At 37.2% G+C, this 14581-nt stretch overlaps 1 protein-coding gene across 2 annotated transcripts in view; it reads right to left on the bottom strand.

The window, feature by feature from the left end:
- LOC119776643 (FYVE, RhoGEF and PH domain-containing protein 5-like) overlaps positions 1–14054 on the bottom strand; it is a 37472-nt gene extending 23418 nt beyond the window's left edge. The window contains exons 1-3 of one of the 2 annotated variants that reach the window (XM_038275188.1): positions 13734–14054; positions 8271–10671; positions 387–528 (exon numbers count right to left, since the gene is read on the bottom strand). In XM_038275188.1, the coding sequence (XP_038131116.1) occupies positions 387–528; positions 8271–10671; positions 13734–13743 (2553 nt within the window). In that variant the 5' untranslated portion in view covers positions 13744–14054. The remainder of the gene's footprint in view (positions 1–386; positions 529–8270; positions 10672–13733) is intronic. The other variant, XM_038275189.1, reaches the window with a different exon arrangement.
- Between the last annotated feature and the right edge of the window lie 527 nt (positions 14055–14581).

The raw sequence follows: 14581 nt of genomic DNA, 5'->3' as shown, positions 1-14581 counted from the left end.
TCCCACAACTTTCTAGGCCAGAAGCTCACTTTGGTTGCATACCAAAGGTTTTGTAATCAAATTATCATGTCCTTTCTCTATCCAATCAGTATCAGAAGCATGCTCCAGGTACCATCAGGTACCATCAGAAATACATGTAGGTCGCCATTAACTGCACTTTATGAAAAAATAAAAAAATTGCTTATCTTTACCCTTGATTATAAAAATTTAGTAAAACTATATTGTATAAAGGTACCCTATAACTACTTTGCTGCAAGAATGAATGCATTTACATCCTATCCTTCTTTTAGGCAAAAGGACAGATGATTGTAGAAATGTTTCTCTAAGGAACAACATTAAAAGCATTTAGTTCCTATCTCCCTGACTCAGCATTTGTGGAGGCTAACCTGACGTTCATAGTTGACGTCTGTCCCACCATCTTCTTCCTCAGAGGTGCGTCCTTGATCTTCATCCCCAACTGTCTCCCTCTGACAGTCACTAACTGCACCAGCAGCCACAGCACACACATTGTAGGCTTCTGTGTAGGCACTTTGATAAGAGAACATTAAATAAAAAGGAAAATATACTATGGTATCTAGAAAAGGTCACATAAAGAAACAAGCATCCTAATAAGACCTGACCTTTAAGGTAAGTTTAACTGTATAGCACATTGAAGTTACAAGACAATTCAAAGCCATTTATATGAATAGACCATAGGTAAAGCAAACACACATTAAGACTTTCCCATAATTTTTGTCAATGGTACCGCTAACATTTGCTTAAAAAATTGTTTTCTTAAAGTATTAAACAAGTCAAGACTACAAACTGAAATGTTATATTCTGTCTCTGCAGTCAGATTTCTTGTATACCTTACATCGCTCTTTGTTTAACAGCAAGTTGTGAGAATACATTCACATACATACATGCATACACAATTCACATGAATTTAATTGAAACATTAAAATCTAATTTACCGTCCTTCAGGTTATTCTACAATTATAATGAATTATAACTATAATAAGCATATTTAGTGTTCAAAGAGAATGTAAATAAATAAAACATGGGGGGATTGTAAAAAGCAATAAAATGGTTCAGAACACCCTCCAGTGACAACTGCAGCCATCTAGGGACACGTGTTGGTACTTTATGTTGCAAGCATTTCTTTTGCAGGGAAACCAAAATGAATATACTAATGGTCGTAGCTCAGTTGGAAATGTGAACAAAGCAAATAAAGTCAAGTTTTTAATCGAATGGATAGTAACAGTATGTTCCTCCAAATGTATATCTCTCTTAGCAATGCCACTGCCATGTTTTTATTCCCGGCACTGTTGGATTTAATCCCACTGAGATGCAAATTAGCACCATACGATCCAAATATGTGAGCTGTTCTGGTTTCTATGTCAAACACATTAAACCCTGCATGGCCCATTACTGCTTACTGGAAGCAACTTTGAATTAGACACCAGGGGCTGGAGTTAGGAGACTACAGCACATGAACACTTTCTATATTAAGCTTTTATATCACTTCTGTAGAAACTGCTGCCACTCCTAACTTGGCTGCTATGACGTGAAAAAGCTCCAGGAGGAAGTTGTACAGTAACAAATCACAAAAGCAGATAAAAGAATAATAATCAATATTTCTTCAGGGTAAGATTTAAGGTGAAATCATGAATCAAGCATGACTGTTGATGAATTTTAAACGAACTAATTATTAACTAATATGGTTTCTGCAGGCAATACGATTCTCCTTTCCAATTAGTTTTTACAGAGCGCTGGTAAAAGCAGGATTCACCAAAAGCTCAAGCACACAAAACTCCCTCAAATCTCATAAAATGAGACAGAATTTTTTTAAGTCAATATTTTACCAATAAATCATCCTGTAATATATATATATATATATATATATATATATATATATATATATATATATATATATATATATATATATATATATATATATATATATATATATATATATATATATATATATATATATATATATATATATATATATACAAGGATTACATTTTTGTGAAAAAGCAACATATACTATATTTCAAATGTAACATAACCTCTGCCTAAAACAGGAATTAACTGGATATTAGCCACATCATATGTATTTCATGTAAAACTATAAGGAAAAAAATATGTAATGTGCTTTAAACATACAAACAAGATTAACTACCCTGTGGTGGAAGTTAAACTGTTGATCAACTGGAGGATTCAAAAATTTGAAGCTTTACTGCTACAGTCTCTAGGGTTTTTGCGTTATTGAGGTCAAACATTTCCCTGAATCCTTTGTCACTGAATAGCATTCCCCAAACCAAAACAAAGAGACAAAATCACAGAAAGCAAGTAAGACTCTAACATATGATCAAACCATTTGACAGTGTAACTGTGCTCGTGATTAGTGCATGGGAGCTAGTGTGTTGTGTACCCTAAAGGAGAACACAGCACAGGAGTGTAGTACAGGAGAGTTACCCAAATGTAAATATAAATTAAATTTTAAAGTGTTGCAGGAAGAGCAGATCCCTCAGAAAGATTTAGTTATAGTACTGTGAGGGATCTTGGAATTTGTTAAAATTTCAAGGGTCTCATAGTCCTGAGTGTGAGTGAATAATGAAGTATTCTGTGCAGACGTCTGTAAAGTAGTCAAAAAATAACTATGGAAAATTAAATATACCTTGGCAGAAAACAATTTTGCTGAAAGGGGAAGTCGCTGATAAGAAAAGCACTTAAGGTAAAAATTAGAAAATAGTTCACAATAATGAGGAAAGTAAAAGTACTAAGTATTTTTTGCAATTGAAAATAAGTAAAACAAACTGTTTTTGTTGGTTTCATTATTTCTCTTTGGTAAAAACAATAAAGGTAGAATTTATTTAAAACCTGTTTAAAGACAGGTTTAAACAGAACTGGCCATAAGAACTAAGAATAACACAAAAGCCTGACATGTAAGAACGAAGTGCATCCACTGCTGCACTGTCTGCCTGAGAGAACTAAATGTGTCTTCTGTTAGAAAACTATGAAATGTGTCCTAAAAACAAAAAACAGTACATTGTGTCAAAATAACTTACAAGCAAAATGAAATAAATTTAATCAGACTTTACCAGCAATAATATGAAATGGCTTAGCAGTAATTTTGGTTTATGAAATTTTAGGATAATATTTGGAGTAAAATTTATTGGTTTCAATAACTTCCTTACCCCTTTATAGGAATAAAATACATGGGCATTTCTGTTTTTTAAGAGGCACACTAAAAACTATAAAAACAACAACCTGCAAACAATATTGTGGTGCATTATCTTCACCATCAACAACAAGTAAAGGGGGGGAAAGGACCAGTTCTTCTTCTCTTGTTCAAGTGTCGATTCCAAATAAACATATCCTTTCATGATTTATTCTGGTCATATCTTAATTGCAGTGAGATTCAGATTTTTAAACAAAGATGTAAAAGCACATTTTTTGTCTCTAATATAAGAAATTAAAGAAAAGATCTGGGTTTAAAGATACTCAATTAAGTATAGATCCTCAAAAATATGACTGAAGTACTATGATTAACTAAATTTACTCAGGTAATATGCACCTCTGATTTATTATTATTAATTCATTAAAGTGTTTGTTTTCTGAGGTACATTACCTCTGTTTCTGATTATCTTAAAAAAAATGTAGTCTGTTGTTGGGAGGGTAGGTAGGTCTATTATATTATGTAAAATAAATCTATTTATAACCGCAGACTAGATCCTGAATGGTAAATGAAGGGTTAAATAAATTGAGTAATCTTTGAGAAGCCTCTCATCTTGGTAACCATTTTAATGAGGTTATCTTACCATGTTCATTCTAACCTTAACAAGAACTGAACACTTCACTGTGTGCACTCCTGCCTTCAGAGCTGCTTCAATCTTTTTGTCAATGATTGTTGTCTGGAACATTCCTTATAGATTTTGGGCCATAGTGACATAATAGAATCACACACTTGCTGCAGATTTTTTGACTCCTCATCAATGATCTAAATGTCCAATTCGATCATATTAAAGATTGAGATTTGGCGACCACAAAGGCCAATGGAGTACTTTAATCTCTCTGACATTGCAAAGTTAATATTTTTTAGGAGATCAGAGGTTTTTAATGCAGTTCATTATCCTGTTGACAGTTGCAAAAGGAAGATTTGTAAGCTACAGTGCAGTACTTTAATACATCAGTATAGACACAGTTAACAACAATTCACAGGTAGGCGGGGGCTAAAAATATGTGCTATCTGAAAATGATAGTTTCACTGTTTTCTCCAAATTTTAGACCCTATAACCTTAAAAAAGATATTTAATGAAGTAACATTTTCCAATCTGTTATTGTTCAATTATGCATACGGTCTGTGTACATTTTTTGACCAGAGATGGGTTGGTGCCACCTTCTCCTACAGCCTTAGTGCTTTCAGTTTCAGTTTGTTGTGGTTTCAGGGATGGTATTTTATATACTTTGAATGCAGAAGTGGATGGACGTTAACTTTCTGTATAATATGTACTTCTAGGAGTAGTCTTACTGCACTATATCTTTTATTTATATAACCATGCATAGGTTGTTTTTGTTAAATTATAGAGAAGTTGTATTGAGCTTATTATTTTCTATCTGCGCAGCCAGCTGATTTTGGAACTCCAGAAAAAATAAACAGTTGAAACCGTCTCAAAAAAGTCTTTGCCCTATTTTAAATATATACATTAGCTTCTGTAAGTATTGGTACATAAAATGGATGAGTGTGTTATTTTTTTCTTATTACTTTTTTTTTTTTTTTTTTCTTTTTTTTTTTTTTACCCTTTAAACTGCCAGAAGTTAACTTTATATTTTCAACTTCTTATTTTTGCTCTCTAATATCATCTTAAAATACTAAATCAGGTACTATGATCGAACAATTACACAGTAATTTATTGGCATTTTTACCAAATGCTCTTACTTGAAACATCGTTTTGGCTGGATACTGATTAAAAATATGTTCAAGTATTGCTGCTCTTATTTGAGAAATGGTGAGAACATAAAGCCACTGCTTGGACGTAATAAGCAGTAATTTGGGTAACACTTAACATTTTACCATCCAGTACAAATCAATCGTACCATATGTACCATTTTTCAAACCATGCATGGTAAATTTGAGAGAAAGTAACTTGCAAAACAGAAAAAAATCCCAGGAGATCAACACTTTCTAAAATACTCAAATCACTCAGATTTGTGTAATCAAGAGATTGAACAGGTGTACCTAATAAATTGACTGTAATAAAAATTGGTTTATTCTTCTCCATAATATTAAGAGTATTAAGTTTGTCAAAAATATTGAAAAGTAAAATGTGTTCATCATATCATTATGTTTTGCCAGCAACCAAATCAAACTGTAAACTATGTCTTAATTTCATATGTGGTCACAATTGGCTTTCAAGAAATCCATCGACTTAACCAATCACATATTTTTTCTGCCTTTCTATATCAGCTGTTATACATATTTTTATTAAAAGACTCACAAATTTGGGGAATTAGTTAAATATTGACTCAAACTTCACAACCTGCAAAAATAAACAGTGTTTCCATTGCCCTGTTTACAGTTCTGCTAGTTGCTAATGCATTAGTATATTTTTCCTTTTCGGGATATACTGTATTTAGCAATATTTTCAAATGGAATTGCTATTTCTTACTGGCCTATGTTGTACTGGTTTGCTGCACAGGCACATAAATTACAGGAGACTGTGAACCATGAAGAGGGAAGCTCTGCCGACACCTTCTGCTGACTACAGAGCACACTTAGATTGTATCTCTGCCCGCTGTAGCAGACTGGCAGGAAAAGAGCAATGAGTCCAAACAGCTCCAACTATTATTCATCTTCAGAGGTCCGCATGATACGGGCAAAGCAGGCAGGAATGCTGGGGGGGATGAGTACACATTAACACACCATATTTGATCATAATAGCTAATAACACCAGTGGAGAGGCAACAAGCTCTATCTTACAAATCAGTGAGACAGACATTTTTTTTCTCCACTGGAGAGATGGTGAATGAAACCAGCTTGTTTTAACTTGGACATGAAAAGACCGCCCCTACACCAGCATTGTCTATTCTACCATCAAACATGTCCTAACAACACACTGGGACACACAGTAACCGCAGATTCGGACAGACTACGTTCCATGTCTGCTCCGTCATCAATCACCAATTGTACTGTGCGACAATCCGCACTGTGAGATCTGTTCATGCATCCAGATTGCTCCTTCTAGTTAAAATGTATTGGATCTGCTTTCCTCTACCTATTTCTGACTTCCTTTCTGGCTAAGTTCATCTTTTAAAATATACTAATTTCTCTCCGTTTCAATGAAAAATAGACTCTGATGGAGGACAGATGTCAGGACACGGTGTCTTGCCACAACACCTTGAACAAGTGGAAATTGCAGCATTAATTAGAATGGCTTGTATTTTTGACAGCATTGCCTTCAATTAAAGGTGTAGAGGACAATATTTCTGGGTGGATCATCTAAATAAGTGGTCCTCCTAATTGTCAATCATTCTGGTGATGTGTTTATGTAAGGCTGTCCTACATGCTCGTCACCAGTTAGCTATTTTTTTCTGTGCATGTAACTTTTCAGGCGTATATGTATGATAAGCAATGGTTTCAAACAGTCATTGAAGCTCGCCTTTCTCACCGTGGTTAAATAGCAGACGGTTGTAAGAGAAAAAGTGTGTACGAAGTGTGTGAGCAGAAAAGAAAGGCCTCAGAGGCGGCAGATATATCCTGGAATGCTTTGCGCTGAGAGCTCTCCACGCAAAGTATTATGGGATTTGCTGTCACAGCAGCCCGATGTCGCCATAAGCTGTCACTACCCGACAGTGGTAGCTAATAATTAAGATGGCAATGAGGGAGGAGTTATCTGACCAACAGGGAGCAAAAAGTACTGATCATCTGTCCAAACGGTTCGCTATAAAGTCCACTATATAGTCCCAGTTCTATATAGTGATTGAGGGATTTAGGGGTTAGGGCGGATGTTCGGGCACAGTAAGCTTGTATGAGCTATGAGAACACCAACTTTTAAACAGAGCGTGCCGAAGAAAAATTGGCTTGTGCATGATCTCACACGCATTTAGTAGGTGTAGCCTCTCAGGAGCAGATACAGGGATGTGCATTTACAATCCTCCACAATACCTTTTAGTGTAAAACTGGGGTTAGACAAGAAAATCAGTAAGGTCTTTTGCCACACTGGTCTGATTTTTTTAGATGTCTTTCCTCAGTTTTTTGACAAAATGTGCAAATAAACTGTGAATTATCCTTGTAAAACAATAATATTGACAACGACAACATCTGTGTGAGATGAAGAATCTAAGCATAGTAATTTAACTCTTACCACTAAATAAAACTCTCTAAAGCAGGGGTGCTCAAGTCCAGTGCTCAAGAGCTACTATCCTGCAACCTTTTGATGCACCCCATTTTTAATACACCTGAATCAAATGAGTAGCTTGTTACCTTGCCTCTGCTGGGCTAAATGAGGGAATTGAGCCTTTCAATTCAGGTGTGTTAGAGAAGAAATGCATCTTAAAGTTACAGGATGGCAGCTCTTGAGGAATGGACTTGAGCACCCCTGCTCTAAAGCAAGTTTACATGACGTGATCATGATGCTGATTTTTGCTCAATCTTACCCTATCAGGGGAGATGTTTGATGATGTAATGTGGATGACATTACATACTAAAGTAAGTCAGACTACCTGCAGGGGACCTCTTAACCAACAGGTTACACAAATCCTGCAGCTGAAGTTTTAAAACACTAATAGTTTTGATACAACTAATTATGTTTTTCCTCAGCACAAGTATGCCTAAACAGCCATTTTGTCTTTTATGTAACCAGAAATATCTGTAGGATTATCTTATCTTAAATATTGTTAAAATGACCACAAAACATATGAACAATATCACATTTGAATCATGACACCTTGTATATTTGAAATATACTAAAATAAGCATTTTAACATGGCTGAATAAGGCTTTGATTTTGGACATTTTCTAAAACATTTGGTCACTGCGATGTTATAAAAATGTTACTTATCACAATAAAAGATGAAAAGGTGAAGAATTTGTCTTCTCAAAAGTTAAATAAAGGGCCAGATAACTGTTAGCCCCTTGACCTTAAGGAAATAATGGCGCTCAGTTGTGCCAAAACATATAACTAGACAAATATCAGTCTTAATTCCATAAACCTTTATGTACAAGTGGCACATGACTGAGTACAGATCCTGATAATTAAGGGTGATGGAGAAACTTGTTTACATACCTTTCAGTTTCCTGTTCTGGTAGGTTTTGTTTTGTCTCAAAGCCAGGGAGGCTCTTCATGTCTACATAGCCATCTGTCTCATTCGCTGTAGACAAGACGCGGCTGGGATGATTAAAGAAGTTTGTGAGTGGCATCTGCTGAACAGGCCTTCGCTGTGGCACCTGAACGTTCTCATAGTCTGAGCTGAGGGGAGGAACATTTTCATAATCTGAGGTATCAGTATTGGGGAAGGAGATGGAGCGAGGCTTGGTCAAAGGGAGAGGAGCAAAAGGCACCCTGGAGCGGTCCTCGAAGGACTCCACTCGAATAACGCTCCGGTTTAAAAAGGCAGAGTTCCCTTTCCTTTTACCTTCTTTGTAAAACAGAAAGGTGGATGAAGGCTCAGGTGAACCTTGAGGTTTGTTGGCTGGACTTAAATTTAGTTGTGGAGAACCACTAATGCTCTGCCTGTCTAAATTCAGAAGTCTGTTTGGTGTGCAATCGGGCACCTCGACTAAGGATTTTAAAGAGGAAGGCTTTGTATCTACTCCTGACTTACTGTCTGTTTTCCACCCAAATTTAAGTAGAAAGCGCTTAATGGAGGATTTCTTTTTCCTGTCCTTCTCTGCAGAATCATCCCTGGTGAGAAGTGAGGGGGAACTCTTTGTGATTGGCTTCTTTGTAATAAAGGACAGCTCAAAGGGAGGAGGAATATCCATTAAAGAAGTAGGTGTGGACAGGGCACTAGATGACAGAGGAGAGCACTTGGAGAAGCTTTCAGATGAAGAAATGCCATCTCTATGCCTGTAAGATCCCTCCTTGTAGATACACAGAGGTGTATGGTGTCCCTCAATGGACAAGGACCGTGGGTACAGGGACAAATATTTAGGTTTGGAATAGCTCTTATGCCTCGTTGAATCTAACACTGGGCTGCTGCTCAGTACAGGTTGTCCTAATCCACTAACGTAGGTCTTGTGGAGGAATTGTACTCCCCGATCACCCACAGCAGCGGTGGTCCAATGTGACAAAGAGCGTGTTCGAACACTGCCAGCACAGCCATCCAAAGCAGTACCACTTTCAGCACATGAACTTTTTCCAGGTTCTTCATAAACATGTTCATCAGTAACATTGTGTTCCATGTCAATGGTCTCATCCAGAAAGGGCACAATATGACCGTCCATGTCCTCTTCGTCTTTAAACACATCTGAATCATTTGGGGATAGCAACTGGCTCTCAGAGAAAGAAGACGTCAATGAGGTGTCTGTGTCTGTTGGCACTGAAATGGCAACATGTCTGAGCCTTGCCTGGTTGTCCAGATAGTTCAATACATCTTTCATTTCCATAACCTTGTCTTTATTGACATATTCCTCATCTTTGTCAAAGTTCACGCAGTCCATCAAATGTCCATCTTCTGCTGTTCCTATGTATTTTCTAATTGATACTCCAGTTACGTTTACAGGCGTAATGCCTCCCTCTGAAAGCGAAGCCTCCATGTTAACAATGTCATCAGAGCTGATGTAGAATGGCTCAATATCTCCATGACAGACTTGTTTGTGCTTTGTAGAATATATGTTACACAAACCATCTTCCTGCAGGTTTTCTTCTTTTTCCTTAATCTGATGGGCATACATGATCTTCTGGCTTTTAAAACAAAAATCAGGACCTGACTCTTGTTCTCTTCCATGTTTTGCATCAGTGTCCATCATTCTGTCCCTAACACAGATTCCATTTTCCTTAGTAGAGGACTTTGATAAATCATTCGTGGTACTTTTGTCTCCATTTGTCTGAATACTTTCATGCTTCAGGGCAGAGTGGTAACACAACCCATCTTCAGCACTATGAACAGAAATGCTTCCCATTGAGAGGCCGTCAGTGTCAGCCAGTGCCTCACCACCATCACAACCTTCGGCATCCATGTCATCTGAGTCAATCATTTCCTCTGTGACCTCAGAGTCAGCTGTGAGCCTGTCGTCACTAACCCAAAGTGTTTTCGGGGAGTAACCTTCCTCCCTAAGGGTATTGTCTCTTAGTCTGCAGTCCTCATCCACGTTCTGACTTTCATCTTCTTCCTTTTCCTCTTCAGTCCCACCACTGTCCTCAGTCCCTTTCAACATGGTTTCTAAATCTGTTTTGACAAATTTAAGACGACTGATATTCAAATGTTTCTTGCCAGTTGATAGGTTCATAATAACTTTGTTTAGACCATTCTGTTTCACAATCGCTTCACAACCCTCTCCATCAGAAGTTGTTGCCCTGCCATTACTGAATCCTTCCAGGTTGCCATTGGAAGCTACATTGACTTTAGGTTTTGGGGCTACTGAAGGTTTAGGACCCCTAGATGCAGAAGTAAGAGGGGAAGGTAGCTTCAGGCTGGCGTGACAAACAAATCTTGGCGTTGGAGCCACTGAAGGTCGGGTGCAGTCTAGAAGAACAACAGGAAAAGGAAATTGTAAGATTATTGACTTTAAAATAGCTTACAGGGTCATTTGTATGGTGCTCCTGTGACCTAAAATGGCTCAACAATTTACAAAAAAATGTAGAACTAAATGGTGTGTGTCAGAGTTTTAACTCTAGGATCATGGTGAAACGCTTTCTGAACAAAATGTGTGTAACAGTAATTTCCTGTAGGCAATCTCCTATGCTAACCACCCAGGTAGTAAAATGCTTTTACCATACAAGCAAGCCAATAATATTTGGCGAAGGTAAAGTATAAATAATGACATAAAAATTGACCCACATTTCCTTTTTCAAATGGGTACTAGTTAAATTTAGACTGCAAAACTCTGCCAGCAGTTGGTCTTGATATTGTTGATTTTACAAGAACAAGAAAGGCCTGGCCTCTTGAACACACACAACCTAACCAATTTACACTCCACAAACTACTACATCCTGGGTTGGTGCGTTTTGGACAGAAGACTATTCATTTTAACAAAAAATTGTAACCCTGTTTAGTTTGGATTTGAAGAGCAGAATAGACATTCCAGCATTTTTAATAAAACAAACATATCTTAAACTCCAGTTAGTTTTACCGCATAGGCTTTTAGCTGCTACTGGGAGCACACAATGATTGTATTCATTTTTTTATGCATTTATATGCATTCTGATGTGATCTTTTAAGATGTTCTTTATAGGGAAAAAGATAACTAAATTTTCTGCTTTGCTCTTTCTTTGAGGTAATTGTATTTTTATCTTGTGTGTGCTTGCCTAGGGAGTGGAGAACAAGGCATCTTAGAGTTTAGGCTCCTCTAGATTGCCCCAGTGTTCATGTGCCTTCTGGTGACCTACCCAGAGTGTTTTGTGCCTAGCTTCCATTGACCACTGAGATAAGCCCGACCCATCTGTGACCCTGCAAGGATTAAATGGAATATAGAAATGGATGGGTCACCTGTTTTAATTTAAATATTACCAGTAATCCAGGTCATGGGTTATCCTTTTGATCTTATTCTTAGGTTGCATCGATATTAGGCATACTTTTTTTAGTTGAGAACCTAACCTAATACACTATATCTAACCCACAACCTAACTTTGTTGACTTAAATAATCAGTCCATATTGGGACTTTTCAACTATGTTCTGTGCTAAAAATGGTTGTAGCTCTTGCTTAGCATCGGTTCTATGTATTTAAACTGCTGTAAGCCCCTTCTCTGTCCCTGAGGTACTGGTTTTTGTAATCAACAAATGTTTGTCAGAAACAAAAGGTGCCAATACTGGCTGATGGAGATTAGGAAAAAAAATTATAAAATTAAAATGTTTGTGAGCACCATATCTTAAACTCCACAGTAAACAGACTAATTTGCTGTGAATAACATAAGGTAATTTGTGTTCTCTCCACTTTTTATTTTAATGTAACCCATTACAGATCCTAAGATGGAAAATGTGCTGCACACAGCTGTGACACAGTTAAAACCTATTTCTAAGCCAAGTCTAAAACACTGTCAATCTGTTGGTGATATAAATGAATGATGCCCCAAACATTTGTAACCCCTGTGTTCCAGTGAGGGTGGTACCACTGACCAAAGAAAGGCCAGTTCTTCTCTAAAACATTTACTAAGTCAGTCTTTTTTTTTGTTGTTAAAGAACTTAAGTCATTGTGTGTAATACCATAGAATCTATTTGCTGGGATAAATATGTTAAATGCTCATATTAAACATTTAGAAATTAAGTTAGTGATAGACTTAAACAGTTATTGTATAAAACCAGTAAGGAACTGGCTCTAGCACTAGCTTTAAAGGAAATAAAATACTATACTGACCCAGAACTGCATGGGCAGTTCTACACAGGGACCAGCAGTGGCCAGTACCCCTGTTGAACTGGTCCTGCCCCCTGTTATGCCACCTGTACTGAAGATATAATACTGAATACTTTACCAATGATGATACTGTATGCACTGGCAAAGAAACCCAACCTGATTACTCCCTTGGATCTATTTACCTTTTCTACCTTTACAGTATTATTTCAACAATGATTTTAATATGAAGGTGATGCACTTTTAGCTTCAGTTGCACTGAGATAGCATCACAGTTTTCATTCCCTTAATCTGGGGTCTCTAAAGCTACAAATGGCTCTTTGGTTCTGTACCTAATTTAATAGAGCAAATTTAAAACTATTGCCCTGTTTTTTTGTATCATGCTATTGCTCTGTGCCACAATGAAAAAATGTTGACCCCCACCTCGATAAATTGGTTCTAGAATAGCCACCACAGGACTGGGTTAGAAAAATAACCTAAACTAAGTTTTTTATCTTCCAGCAGAGTATAGCCATCTTAATCCCAATGAACAGCTGGGGAAAAAAACAAAAAAGGAAACTATTTCCTTTCCTTGGCCAGTCTTGGTCAATAGGATGTCTAGTTTCTAAAACTACAGTCAATTTGTTTAAATCTGGTGCTACAGAAAGGCAATGGAGCACTTAGTAATGCATGCTTTAACACAGTCCCAAAAAGAATACAAAGAGGTCTGAGGGATTTCCCTGACTCACTTCCTGTGATTCAAGCCAGAGAGACTCCTGTCAGGAGGCCACTACAGCTTTAAGAACAATACATAAAACAATCCATAAAACCTCTATAAAGCAAAAATATTTCATTTATATAGCTTATAGATGCACCTTAATCACAATACATAACTTTAAAAAACGGGTTGCTCTTTTAAACTGTTAACTTTATAAAACATTGTGGGTTTTTTTTTTTACTTTTAATATGCAATATTACATACAGTTAGACCTAAAAATCAATATTATATTCATTAAACATTTAGATTTGTACATTTAAATGGTAAAACGGAAAGAAACTAACTTATTTCAAAGGGAGTATTGTTTCTTATACTGAAAAGCTCTCATCCTCATTGAAATGTAAGAAAAGCAAAACGTGATATCATGTAACTATAACGATCCATATTCCTCTATTTTCTAGAAAATGTGATTAAATCATGTTGAGATTTCTAATTATTGTGATTGTAAATGTTACACGAAATGAACATAAATATAATCTCACCTGTGTTCATTTTTGCGCGTTGACCTCCTCCAACATCCCCTCCGCAAAAGCAGCCACGGCGCACCAGCCTTCCAGCAAAACGATTGGAAGCGGATCCAGGACGGAAAACGCGACTCTAAACTTTGTTAAAAATGCCCAAGCAGATGCTGAGAGACTGCGCCAGTATAACACCGCGGCTTCTTCTCTTTCCCTGCTCAGCTGATCTCCTGCGCGTCAGACTGCGCGCAGGACGCGACTGGAAACCAAATGTGGAGGTTCGATCCGCGCCCTGATAACCCACGCACCCACGCACAGACACAGACATCTCTCCGCAGAGTCAGACACACAGGCGCTGCAAATCCGGACAAGTACAGGGACATCCGAAAGCTGTAACATCCCAGTACCAGCGAAAGTTAAAAGCTGATCAGCTGGTTTTTTGTTTGTTTCTATGTATTTTTTGTTTTTATCCCCTGTACTGGATGATGCAGGGATATGCTTTCATTTTTATTTATTTTTTTTTTATTTTTTATTTTTTGTCATTACACTGTCACAAGTACAGAGCAACGAAATAAACTCTCTGCATGTAACCCATCCCTTTGGGGAGCAGTGGGCTGCCATTGTGCGGCCCCCTTGGGGAGCAGTGTGGGGTTAAGGGCCTTTTGCTCAGGGACCCAGAGTGGCAGGCTGTGAGAGGGGGGATTGAACTCATAGCCTAAGGATTCCAAACTCTATGCCCTAACCCATAGGTCCCCTTTATGATGCCTGTAAAGGTATTGTGATCAATGCCTGTACTGCAGATGATTTGACGTTTTAATGAAGTTAAAGCTGTGTAGTAATCCTATTAATTCTCTCTAAGAAAATAACACTGA

This window comes from Cyprinodon tularosa, unplaced genomic scaffold (assembly GCF_016077235.1).
Source record: "Cyprinodon tularosa strain WSP-4 unplaced genomic scaffold, ASM1607723v1 ctg95, whole genome shotgun sequence".
In the NCBI taxonomy this organism is placed as follows: Eukaryota; Metazoa; Chordata; class Actinopteri; order Cyprinodontiformes; family Cyprinodontidae; genus Cyprinodon; species Cyprinodon tularosa.
The sequence above is the reverse complement of the archived record's forward strand: the minus strand, read 5'-3'. Positions and strand labels throughout refer to the sequence as shown.